Raw genomic sequence first — 14,135 nt, 5'->3', positions numbered from 1 at the left:
CTTGCTTTCACAGCTGAACACAGGGAGGTTGGAACTCAATTCCATACCATCACTCCACGTGCAGAGTTACTGCTTCAGGGCAGATGAGTACACCCCAGTTACGTGCCCTCTACTTTTCTCTTCATGACAAGTATGCAATTCCTTTGCCAGCAGATATTCACAGGAAAGTCTAACTGGATTCTTTACAGTTTGAATTTGTCATTGAGACTGGGGTAAACCCACTAAAATACAGCTTCTAGTGGCTACAGTCAAATACAGTAAAATAAAGACTAAAAAATAGAGTGCACAGAGCCATGTTCTATAGGAAACATGTCAGGTGCATCATCTCATTCTTCAGGTCAGCAACTGAGGAGATAGCTGTTTGCCCATTTTACTGATGAGATCAAGTTAATTTGTAAATAGCTGATTCGCAAGCGAGCCCAGGCCTCTGGGATGTCGGAGTGCCGGGCCTCTTCACTACGGTGAATGATTCTGGTCAAGTCGCTTATTGACTCTAGGGTCCTTGTTCATCAAATGATGACAATAGTTCCTATCTCGCAGCATTATTGCAAATGAGCCCAAGAGATAATCGATGAATATGTGCTCATAAGGGGGCCATGGACACTGTGTAGCTCGGACAATCCTTCCTCTCCTCCGTCCTTCTATCTCATTGGGCTCACTTCCATCAGCTCCCTCCCCATTCAGAGTGATAGTAAATGCCAGAAGGAAGGAGCACTGGGATGGTCAGGCGGAGAAGGCAGGACCCTGGTTCCCAAAGGGGCTGGTGGGGTCAGAGAAGACACGTTTGGGGAAGCGTGGAGGAGGGCAGGGGCAGCCTCTCTTTAGACAAGCTACGGCTTCTGTGCGGGAAGAGAATCCCAAATGAGCAGGTAACAACGAAACCGTTTGGGGAAAGCTCTTTTGGGGTAGAGGATATTTACATGATTTTGAGCAATCTCCTCCCAGATTACTCATTGATTACGAAAGGGACTTAAAAAGTAGTATTTACAGTGGACATGTCTGGTGCACCTCATTAAAATCAAACAGACCGTCAGCAACGATGGGATCAAGTGCTATTTTGTGCCTCCTGGTCAATGCCCTGAGGGAGTACTCAGGGACTAGTCATGTGCCAAGGCCGTGTGGGGGCCCGATTGTGAAAAAATCCAAATGAGCGGCATTCTACGAAACTGACCCAGGTTCTATAAAATGTCAGTGTCATAATGGATGAAGGGCCAAAGGACTGCTGCAGATCAAAGGATGCTGAAGACATGTCAACTAAGCGCATAATGGCCCTGCTCTTAGGAGACACATGTTTTAGTATTTAGGGGTGAGAAGTCATCAGTACCTGCAACTAATTCACAAGAAGTTCAATAACAATGAAATAACGTGTGCGTGTGTGTGTGTGTGTGTGTAATAAAGATGAAGTGAATACAGTAAACTACTAACTGGTAAACTCAAGGGAAGGGTTAGCAATGTTTCTTATACTATTCCTGCCCCTAAACTATGGATATTAATAAATAAATACAAATACCTCAGGGGAATAAAGTAGGTGGCTTTTTTTTTTTAATGAGCAGAAACAGTTCAATGATTCCTTGAAAACTTTACAATAGAATTACCAAGCCACCCAGCAGTTTCACTCCTAAAAGAATGTATATTCCCCAGGGCGCTTGGGTGACTCAGCCAGTTAAGCATCCGACTTCAGCTCAGGTCATGATCTCACAGTTTGTGAGTTTGAGCCCCGCGTCAGGCTCTTTGCTGACGGCGCAGAGCCTGGAGCCTGTCTTGGGATTCTGGGTCTCCCTCTCTTTCTGTCCCTCCCATGTTCATGCCATCTGTCTCTCTCTCAAAAACAAATGAAACATAAAAAAAAAAAAACTTTAAAAAATGTATATACCCAAGAGAAATGAGAACATTTGTCTACACAATCTATACATGAATGCTCATAGCATAACGATTCACAATAGCCCAAAGGTGGAAACAACCCAAATATCCATCAGCAGATAAACAGATAAACACATTGTGGTGTATGCATACAATAGAACCGGGGTGCGTGGGTGGCTGTTGGCTAAGCATCCGACTCTTGATTTTGGCTCAGGTCATGATCTCACTGCTCGTGAAATCAAGCCTCACTCATGTTGTCGTGCTCTGCACTGTCAGCTAGGGATTCTCTCTCTCTCTCTCTCTCTCTGCCCCTCCTCTGCTTGCACACAAGCACACACACACACTCTCTCTCTAAATAAATAAATAAATAAATAAATAAAACTTTAATAAAAAGGGGACTATTATTCAGCTATAAAAAGAATACAATTCTGACACATGCTACAACATGGCTGGCCCTTGAGGACATTATGTTAAGTGATGAAAGCCAGTCACAGGGGCGCCCAGGGGGCTCAGTCAGTTAAGTGTCCAACTACAGCTCAGGTCATGATCTCACGGTTCGTGGGTTCGAGCCCCACGTCAGGCTCTGTGCTGACAGCTAGCTCACAGCCTGGAGCCTGTCTTCGGATTCTGTGTCTCCCTCTCTCTGGCCCTCCCCTGCTCACGCTGTCTCTTTCTCTCTTTCAAAAATAAATAAAAACATTAAAAAAAAAAAAGAAAAGAAAGTCAGTCACAAAAGGGTAAATACTATGTGATTCCACCTCCGCAAGTTACCTAGACCAGTCAGATTCACGGAGACAGAGAGTAGAATGGCGGTTACAAGGACCCGGTGGGAGGAGAAATGGGAAGTGACTACTTAGCGGGTACCATGCTCCCTTGTAGGCTGATGAAAATATTTTGGAACCTGACAGAGTTGGTGGTTGCTCATCGATGTGAACGTAGTGAATGTCACTGAACATTGTTCACTGTAACTGATTTTATATTACATAGGTTTTACCTCACAGACTTACAGTGCAGGGAGGATTCATCAGATGCTGGGTCACTATCTGCCCTACTTAAAAGATGCTTCGACTAAAGCAGCACAAAGAGGATTTCATAGGCAATACTCAGATCCCAGGGGCCAAGATTTTGGAGAAGAAACCTCTCCGTCACAGATCCCTGGGTGGGCAAGTGCAACGCCTACCTCGCTACAGCAGCTGAAAGAGTCTCTGTGCTCTGCACAGTAGTAAAAGCTGCTGCCCCTTCTTCTCCCTAGGAATCATTGCTGCTGTCACTTACATAAAGCTGGCCCAGAAAAAGTGATCCAATAAGATGTGTAGGACCTCACGTTATCCTGAACTGGAGTAACTGCATTTTCAGTCAGAATCTTGAAGAGAACCTGATTTTTTTTTTTAAATGATTTTGAAAATTCTATCACCAAAGAAAAAGAAATTCACATTCAATGTAGACTTTAGAAAAGACAGATGGGGGGGGAAATCCCCTGGAGAAGTCACTGGTATAATTTTGGCGTTCTTCTTGTCAGCCTGAGAAGGCACGACTGAACGGTACGGAACGATTCATTAATGGCGGCACCTGGAACATCTTTAGAAACTTTCCTGGTCAGAAACTGAATTAAGTGTCATGCATCCCATTATGGCCGCTAGTAAGAATGATCCTAACACCGAACGTAATTTTCCCTGAGATGGAAGCAAATTTCCGGCGCTTAAAATATGTGTCCAGAGAATCCAGTCATGAGAGAATCATGAACAAGTAGACAGAACAATGAGAACAATGCACTGCCCTCTTCCTTATAAATGTTTAGTCTGAATTTTTTTAATGTTTATTTATTTTTGAGAGACAGAGCGTGAGCAGGGGAGGGGCAGGGAGAGAGGGAGACACAGAATCCGAAGCAGCTCCAGGCTCTGAGCTGTCAGCACAGAGCCCGACGTGGGGCTCGAACCCATGAACCGCGATTTCATGACCTGAGCCGAAGTCAGATGCCTAAAGGACAGGCACCCATAAACGCTCGTTTATTCTAAAAGAGAGTTACTATGGTGGGAGGAGGGGTGGGAGTGAAATAGAAGGGGAGTAAGAGGTACAAACCTCCAGTTATAAAATAAACTACTCACGGGGATGAAAGGTACAGCATGGAAGATACAGTCACCAATATTGTCACAATGCTGTACGGTGACAGAGGGTGACTTCACTTCTCGTGGTGAGCAGAGCATGACGTATAGAATTGCTGAGTCACTTACTTTTGTGCAACAGAAACGAATATAATATTGAATGTCAGCTCTAATTCAACTAAATATATATATTTATAAATATAAACATTTATAAATATATAAATAAAAATATATTTAAAAATATATATTTGCAGGCCAGTTCTTGATGCCAAGTGGACAGAGTAAAATGATATTTTTGACAGCGTTTAGCATCTGGCTGAGAAAACGCATCAAAATGTGGCCTGAGCTCGCCTTTCTCCTGGGGCCCCATCCAGAGCCGCGACTCACCCATCCAGACTTCCCCGAACTGCCCAGCGCCGAGCCTTTTCACCAACTTGATGGACTCCCGTGGGATCTCCCAGGCATCCTTGTCCCATGGCTTCTGTGGCTTGGGACTAATACATGCCTTCTCTAACCTTCTGCACAAGCCATCGGACTGCTCTGATTTGAAAGAACAAAAATAAAAATGGTTGGGAAATGGCACACTTTGTATTTTACCAATGCCCACAAAGGAATTTCGACGACTCGTGGGATCACTGACGGCTCGACATAGTCTGCGAGCCTAAAATGTTGTGGGGGTGTCTTTTGCCTCTTCATGACTTTGGAAATTCTTACGTGAAAGACAATATAAAACATGCCTTGATTTGATCCATTAGTACCATTTGCAAACCTCCAGTGTAAAGCCCCTCAGAGTGGGTTCCAGAAATAAACAGTGCCCACAGCCGCCCTCCACCACCGACTTCAACCACACAGGGAATGAACCCGGAGGCTGCCCACAGGTTTGGCTTAACAGAGCTGAAAAGCGGCACTGGAGACAGAGGACCACGAATTGCCACTTGTCATTGTCACATCTGTTTTCTTTACCCAGTATATGTATTACCTTATTACCTTTACCACACGCGTGCGCACATACACACACACACACACACACACACACACACACACACACACCTGCAAATCTGCAGCCTGATTCCAAGTATTTAAAGGTGTGGTGTAAAAATATGCACTACGTGAAAAGAATACCCATTTTGCTCTTCACAATTCTGGAACGTGAACTGTCAAACAGCATGGACGAGGTGGGAAGGACCCGGATAATTATCCACTGGGATCAAATCAGACTTTAGATGCAGACTTAATTATAGATGAATTTAGAATTAATTATAGAATCGATCTTCCAGCTTCATCCAAAGGACATGTGATGTAGAAGAATTTTAATATAAAAAAGTGCCTGATGCCCTGCATCTCATAATCATCGGTTCTGCCTTATCCGACCCTCAGGTTTTACTTACTTTGGTAATGCTTAATCATATCACTAATACAAGTAAAGGTGATTCGTGGAGAGATGTAATAGCCCCCATTGTCCAGACTTCTAATTTTGTAGTGCTTGATAACATCGCCGTGCACAGGGTCATAATCTCTGACAGAGAGGGAGAAGCTTCCTGGGAGGGAAAAATACAAGGAAAGATTATGCTTGTATATTAGGAGACCTGCCTTATGCAACACTGTAGTTCGCATTTTGCCATAAAATATGCAAAATTCAAATTAAGTATTATGCAGGGTGTAATTTTCAAAGTCCTATAAAAAGTCAGCTTGACACATGGCTGTTTGCTATGAAGCTTACCAACGTGCCATTTTCTTTCTGCACAACAGTTTATTTCGCTGCATTGAAAAGGTACTTCAATTTTCTTTCTCTTCAAGTTTCAAGATTTACTCTAAATCATAATGTAAGAGGCTCAGCAAACAAAGTGTGGTAAGAAACGGCCATGGTTATGTCTGTTTCCTATGTTACTTTTAGTAGTAAAACTAATCATTGGAGTTTGTTATCACACTATAAAACTTTCACTACCAGCACATAATGTATCTTTTTCTAAAAAGAATTCTAGACTGGTTTCTATGAATGATTTGTTAAGTACGGATCTATAAGGATTTAAACCACTTCCTACCTTTTAATGTTTCACTTTCTCTGATAAGAAAAGCCCCAGCACTGTTCCCCGGTGCCAGAAGTTGTCTTTCGGCGTCTTTCCTGGTGATATCCTTGAAAAACCACCTGAGAAGACAGTGTGACATTTCAGCCGGTTAAGCGTCTAACTCTCGATTTCAGCTCAGGTCATGGTCTCGCAAATTCGTGAGTTCAAGCCCCGTGCCGGGCTCCCTGCACTCACAGGGTGGAGCCTGCATGGAATTCTCTCTCTCCCTCTCCCCCGCCCCACTGCACACGCTCTCTCTCAAAATGCATAAATAAAGGTAAAAACTGAAAAGAAAAAGGAAGAAACATGAAAGCCAAGGTGACAAATCGCCCAAAATGACAACGTGAGAAGGACGAGGAAAGGACTCACTCTTCCGTTTCCAAGGTGTTGACCTTGGCTACGTAGTTGCTGGGAATGAAACCCTCTCTCTTTGTTGACAGGGATCTGGCTTTCCACCACTCGCCGTGTCTGGAACGGAAACAGGCATCAAAAAGTGTTGTGTCCAAGGACTTAAGAGCTGCAGTTGTCTTTTTTCTGTCTTTCTTTCATAGTTTACTGTCAAGTTGGTTTCCATACAACACCCAGTGCTCATCCCCACAAGTGCCCTCCCCCATGCCCATCACCCTCCATTCCCTCCCCCCAACCCCATCTGCCCTCAGTTTGTTCTCGGCATTCAAGAGTCTCTCATGGTTTGCCTCCCTCCCTTTCCTTAACTATTTCCCTTCTTCTCCCCCATGGCCCTCCGTTAAGTTCCTTCTAATCCTCCTATATGTGCAAACATATGGTATCTGTCCTCTGCCTGACTTATTTCACTCAGCTTAACACCCTCAAGTTCCATCCGTGTTGTTATAAATGGCCAGACTTCATTCTTTCCCATTGCTATGTAGCATTCCATTGTATAGATAAACCACATCTTGAGCTGCAATTGTCTTAAGGTGCTTGTTTTGGGGCTGAGGGAGAGCGAGATGATCGCTGGAACCCCCAGATCCAGGGGGGAAATTCCTTCATTTTGCTGAAATACAAATATGCTTAGAGAAGAAGGCAAGGGCCAACAGGCTTGCAACTGGGTGCCTCTGCCCAGCGCGATGCAAACAAGAGTTGGCGGAAATGGTTCCCATCTTGCAGAAGTAACATTTGTGACCTACCCCCCGGATATCTAAGTGCTTGAGGACCTTTACAGAAATGGGAGGCACGGGAATAATGAACTATAGCTCCTATGTCATAAACTCCTTTGTTAAAACGTGGAAACGTTAATTTTCATAGACAGATATAGAAAACCATAAAATAGGGTGCCTGGGTGGTTCAGTCAGTTGAGCATCCGACTTTGACTCAGGCCATGGCCTTGCGGCTCGTGGGTTCGAGTCCCGTGTTGGGCTCCGCACTGGCAGCGTGGAGTCTGCCCGAGATTCTCTCTCTTTCCCTTTCTCTGCCCCTCCCCCACTCTTTCTCTCTTAAAATAAGTAAATAAACTTAAAAATATATATTCAGGGCTCCTGGGTGGCTCAACTGGTTGGGCATCTGACTTCAGCTCAGGTCATGATCTCACGGATCATGGGTTCGAGCCCCAGCCTCAGGGCATAGCTGACAGCTGGGAGCCTGGAGCTGCTTCAGATGCTGTGTCTCCCTCTCTGCCCCTCCCCTGCTCACACGCTTTCTCTCTTAAATAAATATTTTTTTAAAAAGGAAAACCATAAAATAAATAATGCCAAGCAGACAGGCTCACTCTCGTGTTCTTGGCCTCAGCATGGAATCGAGGAGGGGACTGGGGCCCGGGAAGGAGGCAGGAACGGACGGGGCCCCATGAGCCTCAACCATGATAGTCTTCACACCCCCAGACACGGTCGGGCTCTCTGTCTACAAGACGGGAATGGCACCCGCACGGACACCGGGTTGCTGCCTCCTGATGCCCGTGCAGTACTGAATCACACACGTTAATTCTCACATCGACCCCAAGACAGAGGCACTGCTGTTTTCATTTTGTAAGTGAAGAAACCAAGGTACAGAGCGGAAGCGACTTGTCGAGGTCACACAGCTATCAAGAGGCAGAGCCAGGTTCAGGCTGAGGCTCACGCTGCACCAGTAAGTGAGACCTGCTCTTGACCACTTAGCACCCTGTACTCCCTCCGGGGCCCCTCCTCCAGCGTGGCTGGGGAGTCACGGTGACAGCGTATGCAAGACCACTGGGAAATACCCAGGAAAGCCTTAGTCTCGGTACTGAGCCCCCGCGGCCTGGGCCACACGCCTGCGAGTCAGCACAGAGAGGTCAAGGGCATAACGATGGCTGAGTGTCTTCACAGAAGGGGCTACAGCTGCCGAATCAGGGCTTTTCCAACACGACTGATGCTTCAACACAGTGACCTTAAAACTCAAACCAAGCTGCACCCAGAAACCCAGTCCGGATTCGGGCAATAAAACTAAACAAACACAGCATTAAAATAACATGCAAGTTCCACACAGACCCAGACTTTTTGAGGGGATACAGAAGGATGAAGAAAGAGACCAGGGTCTGTTCTCATAGGGAAACCGGGAGAGTGTTCCCAGCCAAACACAAAAGGAAAACTCCTTTGGTCTTTCTCGGCCCACCTCCAAAGGCCCGGCTTGCAGCAAGGAGGTAGAGGCAGAATGAGGGGGCAGGACTCTGGCCTGGGCAGAGGGACAGCAGGCACAGCGTGCTCAAGTGTACTTACTCCTCCAGGACCTTCATCTTCTCTCCTTTCTTGAACGACAAGTCGTCTGGATGGATACCATCATAAGGGTACAAGGCTACCACAATGTCTCCTTGCTCCTCTGGATCTAAAAATGAAGAAGGGGAAGGAAGACTGTCAAGAATCGATCGATGGAAACATTTTACCAAATAACGATCGGTGTTTCCTGCCCAGTGGGGCTCAGAGCACCCCTGGTCTACCGTAAGCAACGTATGATATGCACGGGATACAGTATTTATCTCCAGTCATAGGGGCCCACAACTATACTTAAGTCCAACTCTGTGTTTTAAGAAATTATTCAGCGATGTTCAGAGCAACATTACACATAAAAGCAGGAAAGAATCCAAATGTTCAGTGCCAAATGAATGGTTAAACCAAATGTGGTGTGTACAGACAAGAGAACAGTATTCTGCCTTAAAATGGAGAAAACTCTGGGGTGCCTGGATGGCTCCATTGGTTAAGTGCCCGACCCTTGATTTCGGCTCAGGTCACAATCTCATGGTTTGTGAGTTTGAGCCCCGCGTCGGGCTCTGTGCTGATAGCGCAGAGCCTGCTTGGGATTCTCTCTCTCTGACCCTCCCCCTCCCCCACTCTCTCCCTCAAAAGTAAACATTTTTTTAAAACGGAAGACGTTATGAGAAGTGAAATAAGACAGACACAAAAGGACAGACGCTCTATGATCCCATTTAGTTGCAGTACCTGGAGCAGTCAAACTCATTGAGACAGAAAGCAGGATGGTGGCTGTCAGGGGCAGAGGGGAGTAAGGGAACGGGGAGCTAGTGTTTAACTTGGACACAGTTTCAGTCTGGGGAGATGAAGAAGTTCTGGAGATGGATGGTGGTGACGGCCACACAACAACGTGACTGTACTTAGTACCACTAAACCGTATGCTTAAAAACGGCGATGGTGATCAATTTTACGTTGCGTGTATTTTTCCACAATAAAAACAAAAATAACTCAAGCCCACTACCCCGTAGAGCCTGTGACAGTCAAGAAAAGAAACCATGTTGCTATGAAAACATACCTTTGGTTTGAAATCTCTGTCCCGGTAAGAGCTGAGACTCTGCAACCTAGGAGAGAATATTTGTTAGGAAAAGGATTTGTAGGTTTAGCTTTTCTTTCCCATTTTCACGTTGCATGTTCTACTATTTTTCTATCAGTGGTACATGCAGTTTAGAACTGCTAAATTACTAAGCTGGAGGGAAGAGGAGAACAGAGAAAAAATTCTGCAGAGCTCTGTCCTGACCTAGACAGCTCAGTCCGTTCTAACAGCAGTCATTTGTCCGGGGTGGCGGGAAGTGACCGGGGCCCGAGGCAGGGGCTACTAGATGCTAACCCGATCATCAGTCTCATCCTTACTTGGTAACAAGACCCTAACAGTGCTAGTGATGGCAATGTGCCCAGCTGAGTGGCCATGCTTCTGACTTCTCCAACATTCTGTGCAGGTGGGGAAAGGAAGAACGTCTATAAGCAAAATGGTCATGGGGGGGCTTTGGGCCTGGCTCCCCTTTTTCCTTGTGCCCTTCTTTCTGTCTAGAAACAGGCGGCGGCTGGGGTCTCAGCTTGGAAACCAGATACCGGGGACATTAGGGACAGTGGCTTTGTGGGACTGCTACTCTGGCCAAGGCTGCTGACCTCCGTGTTTCCCAGACTTGTGTCAGAAACTGGTCAGCGCTCTGTCGCTAGAAGCTGACGACCAGTCCTGACAGATCCAGGCTTCCTAAGGCTGACCCCGGGTCTGTCATGGGGACAGAGGGCATCTTCTGTTATTTCTGCTGGGAGGTGAATTATCAGGAGGGGTCTGGGGGACAGAAGGCCACTTCAATTACTTTTTAAATCAAATCCCTTCTTCTCTCAGTGACCACGGAGCAGACCCCTTTTAAGGAAAGTATCGTCAGAGGTCTAGATCCACATATCATGCAACTCTTCTCCTTGATTAAGGTGACTTAATGGAATGGGACCCAAACAGTGTGCACTGAACTTTAAACTTCTGACGAAAACTAGCCCATAAAATCTCCAGTTATGAGGGTGGGGGGCAGGGGTGGGCAGAGGAGGGGGCATGCCTGTATTTCCTGGTATCAGAGAATCGTAGGTTTGTATTATCCTTGAAGACGTATTTTAAGAAGTTCTGCACTGATTTTTTTAAACATGTGGATTTGCATAATTAGGCTGCCTGATCAATTATAAATGATTTAGAGGAAATAATCAGAAGATGAGAGACTAAATCGCTTGGAAAGCAGCAAGCTGACTGTCACATACCAATGAGTCCTTAATTTACAAATGTTTTAGTAGACTTTTTGTGAGACCGAAACACATATATGTGACTCAACTGCCCTAACTCTTTCTCTGTAAAATGTCTCTTCCTCACGGTGTTCTTGAGTTCCATCCATTCCACCTCACAGCCTCATCAGAGCTCCCTGGTCATCAAGCCAAGGCGTGCATTTTTGGCACATCTGGCGGTAGCTGGGAGCACGATCTACAGCCACAGGGTCAGGCCAAGCTAACAGGTTCATGAAACAAAGGCATCTGTGGCCACAGAAGGCACAGACTAAAATATAGTATCCGTGAACTTCTGCTTTCCAACTAGGTTTTTAACCCGCTTTACATTAAGAAGAGGAAAACTGGGAAGTTCATGCTATTTGCCTTTGTGTTTTCTGAATAAAGGGCATCTTCATTCATCATTTCAAAAGAACACTTGCGTTCAAAGCATGTGAAACACACTGCATGTGATACCAGAAAAGGCAGATGCTTTTTCTGAAATCTTTCAAGTGTATGAGAAGAAAACTATTTGTGACTCCAATTCTTGAAATCATCTTATTTCCTATTAATCATGTTTATATAATAGAGTTCTACGTCTATGCTTGTTTGTGTAATATTTTTAATTATATTTATACATATTTATAATCACTGAAGTGTTAAAGCTATATCCTACGTTTTGAGTTTCTCTCTATATGAGTGGAACATTAATTTATCTATCTAGAAACATCACATATGATAATTAAAAGCACTCTTCATCTCCACTTATTTTTAAGAAGGCCAACAGTGACTTGCCAATTTCAACAATGGCATGAGACTCTGACATACGTGACAATACATAAACTTTGGCTTGGCAACGATAACACACTTCTATAATGCCACGGCATTATATTTAAAACATGGGATGGGCCGCCTGGGTGGCTTAGTCGGTTAAGCGTCCGACTTTCGCTTAGGTCACGATCTTGCGGTTCGTGGGTTCGAGCCCCGCGTCGGGCTCTGTGCTGACTGCCAGCTCAGAGCCTGGAGCCTGTTTCAGTCTGTGACTCCCTCTCTCTCTGGCCCTCCCCTGCTCATGCTGTCTCTCTCTCTCTCTCCTAGATATAAATAAAAAACATTAAAAAAAAAAAAACATGGGAGACTGGAGACACTAAGAAAATTAGAAAATTCTTAATAAAGGCATTGGGGCTAATTTGGAATAAGCTGCTTCCAGCTAAAATGGTCAGGAATTCCATAAACAAATAAATAATAAATAAATAAATTTATATATATTGAATAGTATTACATATTATGTACACATACACACACACACACACACCCCTATCTATCTATATACTAGATAGATATCTACTAGATAAGGATACTAGATCTGAAATGAAGTTCATTTAAGATACCAACTATCCAAAGCTCTGTTCCACTTTTCCATGAAATCAGATACTGTACTAGGTTCTTCTATGCCAAGCATTTCCCAACTGCATCGAATAGCATATCACTCATAAAATCTCTGGCATATGTATCTGTCCAAGTTTAGGGGGCAGAATTAGCGGTGTATTTTTTTTTTCAGCTTTCAATTCTCTACAATAAGTCGTGACAACTTCAGAATTTGTGGTGTTTGGAATTAACCGAAGAATGATAGGATATGGGTAAAATACGACACGCCAAAGGGCATACTAGCACTTCTTTTAGCTTCTGAATTATTTCCAGAATTCCCTTCTGCTCCCAACTCCCACACTAATCTCACTACCTTCCTTCAGTCCTACAAGTCCAGATAGACAGATTTATCTTTATATATAAGGAGTTGGTCTTTGCACCAGTTTCATGAAAAATGATTTTCTTTTCACATGAGAAGGCGACCAAAGGCCCCTTTATTGTGCAGGAAATGGCCCGGTTCTCTCTAAAATGTTTACAAACTCTTTAAAAGATTAAGTGCCAAAACATATCGAAAATTATTTGAGGCCCAGGTAATGGATTTGATTTTTCGCATGCACATGTTACAGATTTGGGGTTTAAGTTGTGGCGCCATGCTTTGATCCTGCTGTGGGAATGCTCCCCTGAGACTATCTACTTACTGGCCTTTGCTGCTTATTGGACGTTGGATCTCTCACATAAATAGTTCGGTCAGTATTACGTACTGGTTGAGGCTTCAAATCTATTCCATCGCCATTCAGATTGTCTTTCCTTTTTGATTTTATACATCCCATATTTCCTGTTGGAACAGAAAAGCAAGGACATCGTTTTACCATGCTGGAGCTGGCTTCGAAGCTCCCAAACATCTCCATCAACAGAGAATAAAAATACGTTTTCAGTCTTTGTTATAGATCACAAACTCAAATGTGAACACTGTTCACGTACCCATGTGCTTGTTCATGCATGCATTCATTCAACAACGATTTATCGAGCAGCAATGTTATGTCAACGAGACCTCATTCCTGCTCTAAAGATGCTCATATTCTTGTGGGAGTTAAAGTTACAACACGATGGGGCAAGTCAATGACGAAGGATGCACAGAGTGTAGGAAAGGGCACCTAAGTCGGACAAATGCAGAAAGAGGTGGCAGGGGAAACGTCCCCAAGGAAATGCTCTGTGAGTCAGAAGGGAGGGATGTCAGCCACATGGCAAAGCCCATAAAGTGATTCCAGGAAGAACCTGACATGCAAAATACTGACCCTGAGATAACACGGTCCCTTTGGGGAACTAGTGCATCTCACTCCTTTGGGGAAGAGGTTCCAGCTGATCCCTTCGGAGAACTAGTTCTACAATGAGAAACCTTTTAGCCAGGGAGCAGGCAGGGAAGGCCACGGGCTGAGAGGAAGAGGGAGGCACACCTTGCGTGCAATGCTGGGGAGCTGTCGGTCTTACTTTGCCATTTCACAATGACATGAGGTGCAAGGTGGAGTCGGGGGCTTGAGGCCCCGAAGGCAAGCATGAGGAAGACCTAGAAGGTTCCAACTGAATGTGGCTTCGGGCCTGGGAAGACGGCGGTGGCCTTCGCCAAGACTGTAGATACAAGAGGAGAGATGATGCCCATAGGAACATCCAAATCATAGGACCCAGTGGGCTTCCTGGTAAATAGGGGAGTATGGAAACCAGGTGAGACGGTGGACCTAGAGGCATGAACGATGGCATCAGCGAGCCATGACTGCGTAATA

The 14,135-nt window shown here is 44.9% G+C and overlaps 1 protein-coding gene across 2 annotated transcripts in view; it reads right to left on the bottom strand.

Annotated features, from left to right (window-relative positions):
- LYN (LYN proto-oncogene, Src family tyrosine kinase) overlaps positions 1-13,192 on the bottom strand; it is a 64,385-nt gene extending 51,193 nt beyond the window's left edge. The window contains exons 1-7 of one of the 2 annotated variants that reach the window (XM_039220288.1): positions 13,056-13,192; positions 9,758-9,803; positions 8,716-8,821; positions 6,398-6,496; positions 6,005-6,108; positions 5,351-5,500; positions 4,350-4,502 (exon numbers count right to left, since the gene is read on the bottom strand). In XM_039220288.1, the coding sequence (XP_039076219.1) occupies positions 4,350-4,502; positions 5,351-5,500; positions 6,005-6,108; positions 6,398-6,496; positions 8,716-8,821; positions 9,758-9,803; positions 13,056-13,187 (790 nt within the window). In that variant the 5' untranslated portion in view covers positions 13,188-13,192. The remainder of the gene's footprint in view (positions 1-4,349; positions 4,503-5,350; positions 5,501-6,004; positions 6,109-6,397; positions 6,497-8,715; positions 8,822-9,757; positions 9,804-13,055) is intronic. The other variant, XM_039220289.1, reaches the window with a different exon arrangement.
- Between the last annotated feature and the right edge of the window lie 943 nt (positions 13,193-14,135).

The sequence above is a fragment of the Hyaena hyaena genome, unplaced genomic scaffold (assembly GCF_003009895.1).
Source record: "Hyaena hyaena isolate Hyena2069 unplaced genomic scaffold, ASM300989v1 scaffold_876, whole genome shotgun sequence".
In the NCBI taxonomy this organism is placed as follows: domain Eukaryota; kingdom Metazoa; phylum Chordata; class Mammalia; order Carnivora; family Hyaenidae; genus Hyaena; species Hyaena hyaena.
This window is presented reverse-complemented; position numbering and strand designations above follow the sequence as displayed.